Below are 16,464 nucleotides of genomic sequence, written 5' to 3' on the forward strand. Positions count from 1 at the left end.
ATTATATAACTGTGCAGAATAGAAAAAAGTAATAACATTGACTGAACTGTAAACAGAAGCTTAACAAGTGCAAAAAACTCATAACTTACCTTAATGGCGGATTGCAAGCAACTATCAGGTGCATACCCCCACCTACTGTTCAAGAGTGTGCAGCACCGATCTGAAGGCGCGCTGCCCTCACTGTTGTTTTTTATTGGTTAATATCTTGTTTACCTGCTTAATCTTGCTTGAACTCGTGTTGCTCCCTCTAGAGCTCAATAACGGTATCGTTGCACGGGGCTTACTGATTGCGCTGGAGGCATGAAAACGAAACTATTTATTCACAATGAAAGAAAAGCAAACATAAGTAACGTTTAGCGCACGCAACAATTTGATTGCTGTAAAATGTAGTGAAGTTAAAGTAAAAAGTACCACTTCATAATTGTACTCAAGTAAAGTACAGATACACAAAAATGTACTTAAGTACAATAACGAGGTACTTTTACTTCATTACATTCCACCACTGATTTTGTCACTAACTACAGTTATGTCCAGCTGGAATTTCTTATACCTATTCAAAAGTGAGATAATTTGCCGGATTACACTAAATGACATTTGTCTTAAGCATTCATTAATGCTCATGACAGTTTCATGTCACAATTATGACATTCTTATGACAGTCTTATGACGCCTCTGTCAAAAAAGTGTTACTGTTCATATCTTTTGGTGTAAATATCCCATAATACAGTGAGGACAGCTGCGGTTTATAGTCCGATGTGGCTTATCTATGAACAAATGTCGTTTTCATGTCAAATTTGGTGGGTGGTGGCTAACAGTCAGGCGTGCCTTATAGTCCGAAAAGTACGGTAGTGAATGCACGTTTCTTAGTCTATCTTCTGCCCTGAGCGGGTGAGTCTGCACATGATCTTTCAGGCATGTGGGCGTGACTTTGGCCACTCTGTTCCGCACTGTGAGGGGGAATCCCAGTCAGTGGAAGCCTTGGACCTTCCTGCGCCAACCTGCTTTAGGTCACGTAGCCACAGCTACCTGAGGGCCATCCAGGCTGGTTGCTCACAGGATGAAGATACAGCCTCGGTGGACTCCGACTCACCCCCACCCACCGCCAAAAGCTACAACTCAAATACCAGTGAGTGTTCTTCAGTGTCAATTTTAATATAAAAATGGTGTTCCATTTAACAACCATCTATAAAATATGCTATAATGAATACTGTGTATTAATTACATTTACATTACACTAATATGAGTACCTTCACGCATATTCACACACACCAATGGTACTACTGCCAAGCAAGCCGCTGCCAATCAATTGGGGGCAAATTAGGGTTCAGTGCCTTGCCCAAGGGTACTTTGACAGTGGGCAGTCTTAGCCAGGAATCGAACCGCTGACCCTTCAGTCCCAGGACCACTCGGGGAACCAACTGCACCACAGCCGCCCCCAAAACATGCTTTGTAGGCTGATTGAACACTCAAAATTGTCCGTAGGTATGAGTGTGTGCGTGAATGGTTGTATGTCTCATTATGCCCTGCGATTGGTTGGCAACCAATTCAGGGTGTACCCCTCCTAAACTAAAAAAAATGGGGTGTTGAACTGACATTAAAAAAATATGGAAAGAATTTGCACCTGATAATATTGCTTTCCTTCAGCATTTAGCAATTGTGTCCTCTTAACATAAAGCACACATGTTTAGCCAATATTAGGCACTCATGTTGCGCGAACATAAAGCACTCTTATTGAGCCAACATAAGGCACTCATGTTCACCCCAAAACACATGTTGAACCGCCATTGAAGAAATACATAATTTGCACCTGATTAAAATGCTTTCATTCAGTATTTAGCAATTGTGTTCCTTTTACATAAAGCACACATGATGAGCCAACATAAGGCACAAATAGGGCTGTCAAATTTATCGCGTTAACGGGCGGTAATGATTGTTTTAAATTAATCACGTTTAAATATTTAATGGATGCACGGAATGACCCACTCACGCATTGCCTTAAACAGAATACAACGGCGACGTACTATGTATATACAGAGCTAAGAGGCAGTGACAGGTGAGTGGAGTGGATACAGGCATTCATTTGGACCATGCTTTTAATTGCATAAAGCTTTGACATCTCTTCCACAGCAGTTATAACTATTGAGGCGAGCAACGTGGGGAAGAATGACAGGAGTTGATATTTTTCTTAACACCCTGCATTGTACACAACACAGAGAAGATATATTATTTGCAGCCGCCACTCACAGTCATGGTTACCCACTTCCCATCATGCATTTGGGCAGAACAGTTTTGTCACTACATTATCATTTACTGAAAGCTCAACACATACACTAGATGGCAATATTTAGTCACAATATACAAACTCACATGTATCCTTTAAGAATCTATCCGTGGATCCCTTTCACAGAAAGAATGTTAATGATGTTAATGCAATCTTGTGGATTTATTGTTATAATAAACAAATACAGTACCTATGTACAGTATGTTGAATGTATATATCCGCCTTGTCTTATCTTTTTCCATTCCAACAATAATTTACAGAAAAATATGGCAAATTTTAGAGATGGTTTGAATTGCGATTAATTACGATGAATTAATTTCTAAGCTGTGATTAACTCGATTAAAAAATTTAATCGTTTGACAGCCCTAATTTTAACGTAAATGGCCATCAATGGCATCAATTTATATATGCCTCAATGGAATCCAGTACATTGGCATCAATAGTAGCGACATTCATGATAGTCAATGGCATGTACGTACATAGCTGTCAGTGGTATCGACTTACTTAGGCGCCACTTCAATGTCAATGGGCTGTAATGGTAAGTGGTCAAAAATCACAACCACTTATGTTATCCTGTCATTGAAAATGAAGGGAAAATGTTTGCCGTTAAAAACAAATGGAATTCCGGTCATTTTGATATTTAAACGGTGCCGGTCGGTCAAACGGTTTGGAGTCTCCACTGCGCCGAAAAAATGTGGATAATAATATTATAAAAGAAATAAATAAAAATAAAGTTGAGGAATTTTACTAGCTGGGCCTTTGCCTTTCAAAGTCCCATCTAATACAAAAATCTCTTTTCACATACAAAATAATTATTCAGTGGTGACGGTACAAATGAGGTGTCCCTTACTTTTTCAGGGAGTTGGCAATCCTACTTTTAAATCTCGCGAGAAATCACGAGACTATTGCAATTACTTGGAAAGACACATTAACATTATGTTGCATCAACAATATCTAATCAAGCTCCTCATTCACTGTTCATATTTATGTAGAGACTGCATGATTCAATCATGCTCACCTTGGAAACATGATGGTTTCTTGCTGAAAATGCATACTGTCTTTTAGTAAACTTTACAACCTGCCTGATTCATTTTTGTGTGTACTGCCCAGGTTTAGCTGGGATAGGCTCCAGTACCCCTGCAACCCTCGTGAGGAAAAGCGGCATGAGAAATGAATGAATTAATGAATAGTGCGAGTACCACTTGTGACATGTGCGTTTCCTCTCGTGTAGTGGTACAGAAAACACATATTTAGATATAAATGCATTTTAAAATATGGAATACAATAAAACCTTTTAAAATTAAGCTTGTAGCATTGCTTTCAACATGATTAACCTTTTTTTTTTTTTTTTTTTTAAATATGTAGTTTTTTAATGATGAACACATTTAAGTCTGGGCTTCCCTGCTAAAGCTGCTGCCCCCACAACCTGACCCCGGATTAAACTGTAGATGAAGGATGAATGTACACCTGCATTTAACATTTAACCAGTTTCATTTTTAGGAGTATAATTTTTAGTTAACTTTTATGTGAAATACAAAGTAGTTTTTATTGACTAAGTTTGGGTTAATATTCAAAGTGTGCATACTTTCACTGTGGTTGAAAAAAATACACTTGCTTGTGGGAAAAACATTTTTCTTGATGAACATTTAGCTCTGCTATGTACCAGGATTTTAATGTAAATATTTTATGGAAGCATTCTTGGTGTAAAAAAAAAAGCTTGCGAATAATCGTAATAGATCACCTGTGTACCTGTAAGGACAATTTGGATCCAGTGTGGAGGGGTTCAAGTTCCACTGTGGACAAAATGTAAAAGAATAAAAAGGCAACATTATACGGCAATACTGGTATATGTGTTCCTTCTAATAACTTGAATACTGACAAGCTATCGTTGAGCGCTTAAACACCCCAGTTTAAGAGGTTTGGCACTGTCGTGTACCACTTTTCTCTTTGACACCTCACCTTACATAACTACATGTACGGTTAACAAAAATACAGCAGTGTGAGTTTGAGTCGTTTTTTTAAAGAGTTTAATGATGCGAAACCTTGCAGCATATTTATTTGTTAAACGTTGACATTAAATAAAAATATACATTTTCTACTTTTTGATTGAGCTTGGTTCATCACTCTCCAATCAAATAGAATAATTATGTATTGTTGCTTTTTAGTGGAAAGATGCCTTCAAGTTTGACCTTTTCAAACAGTGACTAACAGTGACTCTATGCAGTCTGTAATTATGTCATCATAGCATCTCAGTGATCCAGAGTAGACATTGAAAAGCTATCGACTTGTATAATTTGGAGATGAAGGATCGTTGCATGTGACTGGCGCGCTCGTGGCGATAGGAAATGACCCGATGACCTGCGACACCATTTGTCGTGTGTATGCTTAAAGATGCTATGAAATACTGCAGCAAGTAATTTTGAAATTATGGTAAGCCATATTTTTGACATCAGTCCATCAAAAAAGACAGAAAATGGTTAATATTGAAAGTACTGTAGATCCCATTTAGGCCTCCTTCCTCAGCTGCCTTTGCCCCGGCCCCTCCAAGTTGACGTCACACTAGGGTGACCATATTTTGATTTCCAAAAAAGAAAACACTTGACCCGGCCTCGAGATACTTTAATATTGCTCAAAAGTTCTCACAAAGATGCCTATATCACTTTATTATATTTAAAGTGCGCCTCTGCCGTCTGTATAGAAAATTTCAGTTAAAAGCCCCCCAAAACAAAATAGATCATGATAAAAAAAATATATAATATAATGCAGACCCATGGAAATGTAGTCCAGTCAATACACACACACAGGAGGCTATGTGCCAACTAAACATTTTTATAAATTACTATCATGATAATTCCCACTCAACTGTTATTCACATTCAATATTCTAGATTGCACACAAACATTAACCAACAATAAACTGACAAACTATTCAACCAGCATGTTTTCAAACGGAACAGTTCAAAACTACATTTCCCATAATGCCTAGCGCGGCTTAGCTCACTGATAGCTACCCAATTAGCGAGTACCATGAGCCGAAGCAAAATCAAACTTTGCCATAAACGTTTACAATCATTGGCAGCGCAACAATGCGACATCAAACGGGATTTTACAGATTACGCCAGTACTAAGCTCTGACAGAAGTCAACAGTTGCCATTTTATACGTATTTATCGGAAAAAAATTAACAACTGGGCAGGCGCTTAGGGAACACGTCACAGGCAGCAGTACCGTAGTATTCTGTGCAAAGTGTCAATTTCAACACACGCTTATTGTGAAGAAATACTCCTTCATTTCAATTTAGAATTTCCTTTTATGAACATAGATGACGGAAACCCTAGGCATAAGAAACACAGCTACTTAGAACATAATACTAACATTCAACCAAATACACAAACGCAGAACAATTTCAAGACTATTATAACACATTGCATCTCTGTGTACACATATAACTCAGTATACAACAGAAGACATTAACAGGAGATAAACTTACAGAAAGGTGTATGGAGCCATGTCTCTTAGAACTAACTACTCCTTATTGTAGTCTGTAACTGCCTGATCTCTTGCCAAACCGTCAATCCAGTAGATGGTGCTAATGCCCCATGATATGAGGGGTAAATTGCAAACAAAAACAAGAAGACCACTCCTTCCCTCCCTACTAGTAGGAGCCACGTCAACTAAGGCAGGTGCTGCCCCCCGGCAGCCGGAGGGATTCTCTTCAAATTGGTCCCGTGAAAAATCATAAAAACCAGACATTTTCATAAATTTATAAAACCAGGCTGGACACTACGGAGAGGATGTGAAAAGAGAACTTGGCAGGGCAAAAGAGGACGTTTCTTCACCCTACATCACACCCAGAAAGGCCTGCAGATATTCGCAGTCTGCTAGCATGCTGCGCGTAGGTTTTTTATTCTGTTTTTGCTATGTGACCCTTCTGTCATTTTCCAGTAGGTCTATGTAGTAGCACAGCATTTGAAAGCTAGGAATGGTCGTCGGCGGCTACGTTTACATGGACACATATATTTATTATTAAAAGCCTGATCGGAATAAAATTGCTTCATCTGCACACGCCGTTCAGAATTTTCTGACCCAGTTCAGCCCGCTATGATCAAAATCTTATTTCAAACGAGAGGGGTGGTTTGTGTTGATTCTCTAAAAACTGATTCTTGCATGAAAAAATTGTTTAAATACTTGACGGTAGAAAAACGGGGAAAAAAGTGAAATAAAATTAACGTTGAATGGAGAACCAACGGCATAGGTTTGCATAGAAACGATAGGGACATAACACTACCAACTTTTCAGGATGCTTAAATTATCCCCACCAACTTTTAAGCAACCTTATTTGCATTATATAATGACAGTTATATACAGTTGTGGTCAAAAGTTTACATACACTTGTGAAGAAAATAATATCATGGCTCTCTTGAGTTTCCAGTTATTTCTACAACTCTGATTTTTCTCTGATAGAGTGATTGGAACAGATACTTCTTTGTCACAAAAAACATTCATGAAGTTTGGTTCTTTTATGACTTTATTATGGGTGAACAGAAAAAAGTGATCACATCTGCTGGGTCAAAAATATACATACAGCAGCGCTAATATTTGGTAACATGTCCCTTGGCCATTTTCACTTCAATTAGGCGCTTTTGGTAGCCATCCACAAGCTTCTGGCAAGCTTCTGGTTGAATCTTTGACCACTCCTCTTGACAGAATTGGTGCAGTTCAGTTAAATTTGATGGCTTTCTGACATGGACTTGTTTCTTCAGCATTGTCCACAAGTTCTCAATGGGGTTTAAGTCAGGACTTTGGGAAGCCCATTCGAAAACCTTAATTCTAGCCTGATTTAACCATTCCATTACCCCTTTTGATGTGTGTTTGGGGTCATTGTCCTGTTGGAACACCCAATTGCGCCCAAGACCCAATCTTCAGGCTGATGACGTTAGGTTATCTTGAAGAATTTGAAGGTAATCCTCCTTCTTCATTATCCCATTTACTTTCTGTAAAGCACCAGTTCCATTGGCAGCAAAACAGCCCCACAGCATAATACTACCACCACCGTGCTTGACGGTAGGCATGGTGTACTTGGGGTTAAAGGCCTCATCTTTTCTCCTCCAAACATATTGCTGGGCATTGTGGCCAAACAGCTTTCCTCCAGAAGGTTTTATCTTTGTCCATGTTATCAGCAGCAAACTTCAGTCGAGTCTTAAGGTGCTGCTTTTGGAGCAAGGGCTTCCTTCTTGCACGGCAGCCTCTCAGTCTATGGAGATGCAAAACACGCTTGACTGTGGACACTGACACCTGTGTTCCAGCAGCTTCTAATTCTTGGCAGATCTGCTTTTTGGTGATTCTCGGTTGAATCTTCACCCTCCTGACCAATTTTCTCTCAGCAGCAGGTGATAGCTTGCGTTTTCTTCCTGATCGTGGCAGTGACAAAACAGTGCCATGCACTTTATACTTACAAACAATTGTTTGCACTGTTGCTCTTGGGACCTGCAGCTGCTTTGAAATGGCTCCAAGTGACTTTCCTGACTTGTTCAAGTCAATGATTGTTCAAGTCAACAATCACTCACAAGAAATTGCTAAATCGTGTTGCTGTATGTATATTTTTGACCCAGCAGAATTGATCACTTTTTCTGTTAACCCATAATAAAGTCATAAAAGAACCAAACTTCATGAATGTTTTTTTTTTTGTGACAAAGAAGTATCTGTTCCAATCACTCTATCAGAGAAAAATCAGAGTTGTAGAAATAACTGGAAACTCAAGAGAGCCATGACATTATGTTCTTCACAAGTGTATGTAAACTTTTGACCACAACTGTTGGTCATTTAGATTGTCTTCCTATATGTTGTAAGGATTAAATTGATCCTACCATTATTAAGTGAATTACAGTAATTTCATTATGTTCAGACTTGCACTGACCCCTTTTCACTCGCTGAATGTGCCAGTCCATTTTTCCCCTCAAACGCACGTTTGATTGGCTAATGACTTGACCCCCCCACACACACACACCCATTCAGAGCACGACAGAAATACAACATGCCGCCTCCACTCCCCCCTTCAAAGACGAGGGATATTAGAAGTTTTCTTCCGCCAGCAGCAGCCACTGTAAGTAATGTAAAAAGACGTCAATGTTGTGGAGGTGGGGAACACTCCACTAAATCTCAATGCTGAGACTTCTTGAAATAAGAAAAACAGCTAGCTGAAAATAAGCTTAAGACTTATTTTAAGCAAAAAGTTTGTATATTTAATCTTAAAAGAGAAACTTGTTAGTCAGAAATGTTCTTAATTCAAGAATATTGTTCAAAACATTATTTGAAAGAATTTTTTTCTTGATTTAGATGAAAAATGACCAACTTTTAGATGTATGGGCTCAATACATTCATTCATTCATTCATTCATTTTCATTCATTTTCCATGCCGCTTTTTCCAAACAAATAGTAATATTTACTTAAAGTAAGTGTAAGAATCTGACGCATCAATGTTTTAATTAGCCTTTAACACTCAAAAAAAGATGGAGAAATTTATTTTACTAGATTTGACAAAAATTATAAAAATAAGACGTTATCAATTTGCAGTTTGAAAGTTAGTTTAGGTCAATACAGATCTATTTTGCATTAATCATTTTGCCTTTCAATTAATTAGGTTCATACTGGTGATAAATGTAGCCCTGACCCCCATTCACCAAATATGTTTGGTCTTATTAATGTACTGTACCAAACAAAAAGTGTACATGCAGTTTATGCTGTTATTTCGTCTCTACCAATATTAAGACCAAACCTATGCCCTTGTATAGAACTGGACAGGGCGATGTTTTGTTGACACGGAAGTCGCCACGACTTGTTCTTTTTCTACAATTTCCAGTATACTGCATTTGGTCAATCTGCACATCAAAATAATTTTATCCAACCAAAACTCCAGATTGGATCAATATTTGTAGTATCCATGGTGTGTTTTCATGAAAACAGTGCATCCGATCAGAATAGTGCATCCGATCATAATTTTAATCCAAATTCTGATCAGATTAAAGACATTTTGTCCACGTAAACGCAGCCAATTCAGATTGTGACATAACCAGAATCGCTTTAAAAAGTGGGCGTTTCCTGATAAATTAATTTGAATTTACCATGAATTAGTGAAAGACAACGAGATTTGAGTGCTAAATTAATTTTCTAGATACAAATATCATAAATTCTGTCATCATGATGTTTTGAAGTGGTCTATATTTCATATCACATTTAACCTTTAAAGAGAATCATATATACCTGTACTTACATTACGATGGAGTATTAGGGCCAAACCAAGAAATAACGAAAAATAAAATAAAATAAAATAAAATAGGAATGCGAGAATAAATGTATAACAGTGTGAGATGAAAGTCAGAATAATTCTCTTAATTATTGCTATTTTTTTTTTCTTTGTTTCTTTGTTTGACACCAACACTCCGTCGCACTTATATAGATATCATGAATACAACTACAATTTGGAATGTAATTCATTCAATTCGATCGAATGATCGCTGCAACGCCCTCGCAGTTTGAATGAATTGGACGACGATCGACGTCAGTGTCAGCCAGAGTGTTACTATCTCGTGGAAAAAAATCGAGTCGGTTCCCGCGACGTTTGAGACAAGTGAACGCTCACCTATCAAATAAAGGGCGCCTCGGTGACATTTGAACCAATGGCTGCGTTCATCGATAACACTGATGACAGACCGTCCAATCGCCATTCGTGAAACCGATCCAGACAAGACGCGCACTCCAATCCTCGTCGCAGGGCGTGAACTATAAAATCCTCTTTCACAGCGGCGCTGTGTATCTTATGGCTGCGCTCGTTTCCCCGTCTGCGTCTTCTCGTCACTATTTCAAGAATGGACGCAAAAAAAAGCTTTTCAACCCGCCGATGATCCAGTAGGTCATTAAATCAGATTTTCCTCATTCAAGATGACTATTCTAACGGTTTGATGCAACCTTCTTGATAGCAGAAAGGCGCCAACCGGTTTTAACCTAAATTGTATTGTGGGGTTTGACGTAGCTAGCTAACGTGGGTGAAGAAAGGAAGGAAGGAGATGCTGGTTGTACAGTGGCCGCCCTTGTCAGCGTGGCGTGAACGTGGCGAACGCTGCCACTTTTGTGGGTGTGTTTATCACCGATATACGATGCCTCCAGCTAATGTTGCCCAGAGTTAAATGCCTTGTCTAATATCAGTGCACCGTGACAGGAGCGGGGCTAGTTAGCACAGCACAAGCTAACAGAAGATCAGGCGTCAACACAAGGGCTCACTAGGTTCATCACACTTGTATATTCGCGCTAATATTTGTAATTACCTGTGTAGTTAACAGCATGTGACAAGTCGCCAAATATTTGTTATAATTTTCTATTAAAACGATTATTATTTCATTTGGGGAATATCATTGTGAGGAAGAGAAAAAACATCAGAAATCACTTTCCATAGTACAGTACTTTCCGGCAGAGGTTGTTGGTTATTAATGCTACATATTGAATTAATAATAAGCATCCTGCTTTAGCTACACTAAAGCTTAGTGCTTTGCATTTGAACAATTAGAATTCCCATATGCCCTGCTTGAAGCTACAACAACTTACTCCACCATTACAGTCAAAATAAACGTAACGATAGGGTGCTGTTAGCGTGATGAAATGTCTGTTTAGAACATTGCCGCTTTTATTTTTCGCCACTTTAACGTTTACTCTTTGGCTGCCATTGACATTAATAGAGGCTCAATCCATTTTAACTGGGATTCGATTGCTTCCAGCCTTTTCCAGTTGAAAAGGATTGGATGTCTATTGCCATTAGTTGGTGTTTTTAATGTCAATTTCCTTTTACTAACTAACACAACACATAATCTCTGACCTGGGCTGGCAGTGAGTGAGTTAAAAGTTTAAACTTCATAAACAAGGTGCGTTCGTTGAAGTTGCTGGCCTTATCCTGGTGTGTCTGTGTATCACCATGGAGAGACAATGAGTCATCCTGAACTATTACACACACTTCCTCTCACTCATTGATGAGGTCATCTTTTGAGTGAATGGAAGACTGATCAGTTGTTACACAATAAACTCTGTAGGGTTAGGAATCTGTGGCATTGCGCCCATCTGATACATATCGACATATCTTTTTGATTACAAATCGATCCTGTTTGTTATTGTTGTTGATTTCATCTGGAAACAAACACAGTGTGCGTGTGTTTATTTATATATTACAGATGTACCGAAATGATAATTCTTGGCTGAAACCAAGGCCGATAATTGAAACCAATTATTATTCAAAATGTTTAAAACATATGTTAAACATAAATTGTTTGGTCCTGGGGTGGCATCATTTCCACTTGTCTGCTGGACTATCACACGTTTGATGGGATTCACGCATGACTGGATGCCATTAGACACACGCAAGTAGAGAAACTGACGGTGCCAGAATTAGCGATAAGGCAGCATAGAATAGGATGTAAACATATCCACACTTACAAGTGATTAACATAATACTGGATTCTACACCTCACAATGCTGATTTGTGCATGCTCCACCCCGCCTAATCACATCTCTTTTTGACTCTTCCCCTCTTTTTCCTTTCTGTTCCCCCATAACCCCTCTTCCTGCCCATTGCTTTCTTCTAATAAACAAAACACAATGAATCACAGTGTGAGTCTTGAATGCTCCCTGTAATGGCATGGACTCACCGTGAGAAAAGAGCTGGCTCATGCAGAATGAGAGCAAAAAAAAACCAAAAAAATGTTTCCAAACCTGATAGCCCCGTTTTTAGCTGCTCAAAGAGGGCAGAAAGAGAGGAGATTATATATATATATATATATATATATATATATGTGTGTGTGTATATGTATATATGTATATGTATATGTAATGTGTGTGTGTAGATATCAGTCTTTCCGAGGGTCTCAGAATGGGTAGGGCCTATCCCAGCGATTACTAAAAAACCCAATGATATGAAATGACATTCATACACTATTTTCAACCAGGTAAAGGCCATTGCAAAACAATGATCCATTATGTCAGAAGTATGAATAACTAAATGAAACCTGAACAGTTCTGTTAAATCTAGTCTACTGTTTTAATACAATAGGAATTAGTCTGTTAAATTATATTAAAAGTACAACATTGTAACATTGATTATTCTTGACCTAAAGAGCTGATCCACAATTGCCCCGGGCAGGCGCCAGTAAGTTTAACTTCTGCTGGCTTTTTTTCGGCATTTTTTGGCTTTGTCAGTTGCTACTTGATGTTTCTTAATTGCTCGAATAAAATGAAAATAATGAAAAGGTCATTAGGTGTGGATCGGAACAGTACAGCGGCATACACCTGTTATTAACAGTATGTAAATAATGCCAGGTGCTCTGCTGTGTCCCAGTTTCACATCCTGAATTGGATATATTTACATGATCAGATTAGTCTCTTTCGTTCAGTCCAACAGGACTTACCAGTAAGTGCAGGTTTCATGGACATGGGAATTTACTGAGAAAGGGATTGGGGGAAAAGGTTAAGAAAAATCTTCAAGCAGTATAATGTATCTTTTTTTTTTTTTGTTTTTTTGTAGTCTTCAGTTATATGAGTAATGCTGTCTGTATGCATGCAATCATTTGTGCTGTCGTTTTTATTTGTCAGATAACCTACTCAGCAGTCAACACTGGACTGCTGAGTTTCTTTTAAAAACAATGCTTGGCTCATAGCCATAACTTCATAAAGGTTCTGCCACAATAAGATTGTGGATGCTGGTTATTTGTATACCTTGTTGAGTCCATGCGTAGATGTCAAACTGTATCCCTGTAAAGATTTTCATTTATCACCTTAATTAACTCTCTTCACTGTGAATAAAAATGACCTGGCACAGCTGTAACTTGATTTGCCAAATCCCAAACTAGAGCGCCTACTCTACTTTTGGGAAAAATGTTAATGGAAATAACACTATACTCCACTGGAAATTATAAGGTTCTCTTGGCTTTTAGACACATGATTTGTTTTTTTCGAGGAGTATTTTGACATTAGAAAATCATAACAAAAAATTGCTTTACTTTATTGTATTACAGTTTAGTTGTGGGATTAGAATCAATTTTATTTCACATTTAGTGTCATATAGCTCCAGACTTTTTTTTTTTTTTTTTTTTTAACTACGAGCACAGTGGCACCTAACCTTAAATTTTAGTCTAGCAAAGAAAATTTAGGGGTCTACAAATGTAATGTGACTCCAGGGTTTATGTGGATCATTAAAAAGCCTAAAAATTCATTGAATAGATTTAGTCAAAATTCTGGCCTTAAAAAGCATTAAAAAGAATTTAACTAGATAGTCGAGTCATTAAAAATTTTGTAAACTTAACAGTTAAAGAAACTTTTTTTAAATTTTTTATCTGAGTTATTTTAAAATGTTGTTGGATAATATTGACATCTGCTTTTCATTATTGGTTTTAAGGCCAATATGCATGTTGCCTTCAAAGTGAATGTAGAAGCCTTATGCCTTTGTTCAAGGGCTGGTCTCAGCTCAGCACAGCAGTTTATTGTTTTATTAATGTTTATTGGCCATTAGATGTCTCTAAACTAAGATGCTTCGGATTTGTTATGTAAGCATCCCATTTGCATTCATAGTGCAAATTGGTGATTGAAAAATAATGAATTATAGACTTATTACATACCTCATCACTGTACTGAAGCTATGTGCCTTTGTTATTATTTTGCGCCAGAAGCACTGTGTGAGCCATATGTGATATGGCAGTGCCTTATTGGCGCTTTGCACCTGGACTTGATCCAAAAAACTGATGTTTGCACTATTTTCAGTTCAACAATAAATATAGTGGTGCAAATAGACATTTTTTTGAAGTTGTTCCCTTATTTTTCACAGAATTTTATTGGAAAACCTAGAAGTTGTTACATTTATCATCATTAAAGTATCCAGTGGGGCAACACAATACAATTTGCCATAATATCGGGATCGGATTTTTTGAGTTGGACAATATGAGGTTATCGGTTAAAAAGTCATTACTGGAGAACTCACAATTTGTTTGCGTGTGTGAAACTATCTGTGGTTGGGCATGAGCATTAAATTTGTTTAAAGTGGCATTAAAAATTATTAGATGAGATTTGCTGATAACTGTAAAAACCCTGGACTCGCAAAGTAAATATTCATATTTGCACTCAATTTCACTATACTGATAAATAGAGGTGGGAATCTTTGGGCACCTAATTATTTGATTACGATTCAAAGGCTCCGATTCAATTATAAATCAATTATTAATGCACCCCCACCCCCGCTTTTATTGTTTTGTACATTAGTTCCAAAATTAAACCAAACTGCTATTTCACTCTCTGTCCGTTCCTCATTGTGTCCCGAAGACCGCGCTAACTGTGTTTTATTTCCGCTTTACCTGGTATAATTCAATAATCGGAAGTTGGATATTTGTGAATCGTTCTCTAATCTTCCACGGCCGAATCGCGTATAATCTACGCCTCTACTGATAAATATTGGAACACCTGATGGATGCAGTATCACTACCAATCAGTATCACCCAATTTGGAGTTGACGTTTGTCAGTTTAACTGTGGTTTTGGTGTCACTTTCCCTACCCTATTGAACGTCCATTGTCATCATGGAAGTCGAATGTGCTGACCGCTGAGCTAAACGCCCGGGCTTGCAGTTCATACTCTGCTCTTCTGAAGGAGTTCAATTTCATTTTAATTGGAAGTCAAAATGGACATCTATCACTATCAATGGTAGCTAATATCGGACCCTGATGTAAACTTATATTTTCTTTCAACTTCTTTAATTGAAATGTCAAAATTCTTTTATGCATTTACCACTTATGTAAAAAGAACTTGGATTATCGACTCACAGATTTCTGGAGTAGGAAGTAAGGGTCAAGCTGCTTTTCAAACCACATGGCACTCCCCCATGGGTGGTGACTCGGTCATCCATTATGTCGTCATAATACTACGGCTATGAATTATTGCAGGCCTTAATATCTCGTCTTAACACAATTATATTTGCACTCGTTCTAAATGGTTAATCCATGCAAAAGTGTATTACATCAGTAAGAATTTATTTTTAGCCTCTTTGTGTCTGGCATGGAGGACTTAATGTTTTATAATCTTGTACATGTGCGCTTTTTCACATGCATACGTTATTCTCACAAGAATGTTTGTGTAGGTTGTGGGGATTTAATGACTGCTTTGCTGTTGCTCTGGGTTGTTAGCTGATGAGCAATGGCATGATAATTACAATGTTGAGTAGGGATGCACCAAAAAATTAAGGCCGAAAATTTATGGCTGAAAACTTGTTTTCAGTTTAGGTCTGAAAGAAATTTGTGTGTGTGTGAATAACAAGGTCTAAACAGTATTTGGTGTTGTAAGCCAATGGTCTCCAACCTTTTTTGCACCACGGACTAGTGTGATGTGGGCCTTTTTTTGACAGACCGGCAATGTGTGGCATAAAAATAGAAGAAATATAAAATTACAGTACGGGTCTACAAACAAACGTTAAGTGCAGGGAAAATGTAACTCACCAGATGGTTAATCAACCTTTTTTTAACAGTGGCCTCTCCTAAAACTTGACGGCAATTATCTTTGGTCGCAGGCATAATAAATTCTCCTCTAATCGTGAAAGGTTTCTTGGCTTTAGCATTATGGTTCGTCACGAGGTACGATGTTCTCAGTGCATTTGCTGTTGTTGATGTGGTCCTCGCTAATTGTTTGACCTTCATGCTTGCACTTTTTCTTTCCAAAATTCCAAAGGCTTATCCATCATTCTGGGGTGCTTAGTCTCTGCGCTGAAGCAGCTTTGAAGGCTTCATTGCCTCGTTTGCTAACATTTGGCCACATATTATGCAGAGTGGCCTTGGTGTAGGCTCCTCTCCTTACTCGTCAGGTGGCCTTATCCCCATAAAAAGCTGTGAAAAACGTCTGTTTTTCAGTCATCTTCGCTAGCGTGTGGTCTTATTATTTCCTGGGAACAAATCTGATGGGCCTACGACATACGTCATTATCGAGGACAAGCGCACATAGATATAAAAAAAATAGATGATTGCTCCTATTGATTTTTATGATGACATCCTATCCAGTTTTATAGTTATAGTTATTGAAAACGACCAGAAGTATCCTGTCCGCTATTACTGATATGTGCCGCTCGCAGCACACAGGCAGCTAATATTACTGTTTACATTGACGCTGGGCTGCTA

The 16,464-nt window shown here is 38.1% G+C and overlaps 1 protein-coding gene across 4 annotated transcripts in view; it reads left to right on the plus strand.

Moving 5' to 3' along the window:
* The window catches only part of dlgap4a (discs, large (Drosophila) homolog-associated protein 4a), a 200,222-nt gene that overhangs the window by 170,861 nt on the left and 12,897 nt on the right, over positions 1 to 16,464 (plus strand). For all 4 annotated transcript variants that reach the window (XM_057822329.1, XM_057822322.1, XM_057822339.1 and 1 more), the window contains one exon: positions 913 to 1,126. In XM_057822329.1, coding sequence (XP_057678312.1) covers positions 913 to 1,126 — 214 coding nt within the window. The remainder of the gene's footprint in view (positions 1 to 912; positions 1,127 to 16,464) is intronic.

The sequence above is a fragment of the Corythoichthys intestinalis genome, chromosome 2 (genome assembly GCF_030265065.1).
Source record: "Corythoichthys intestinalis isolate RoL2023-P3 chromosome 2, ASM3026506v1, whole genome shotgun sequence".
Lineage (NCBI taxonomy): Eukaryota > Metazoa > Chordata > Actinopteri > Syngnathiformes > Syngnathidae > Corythoichthys > Corythoichthys intestinalis.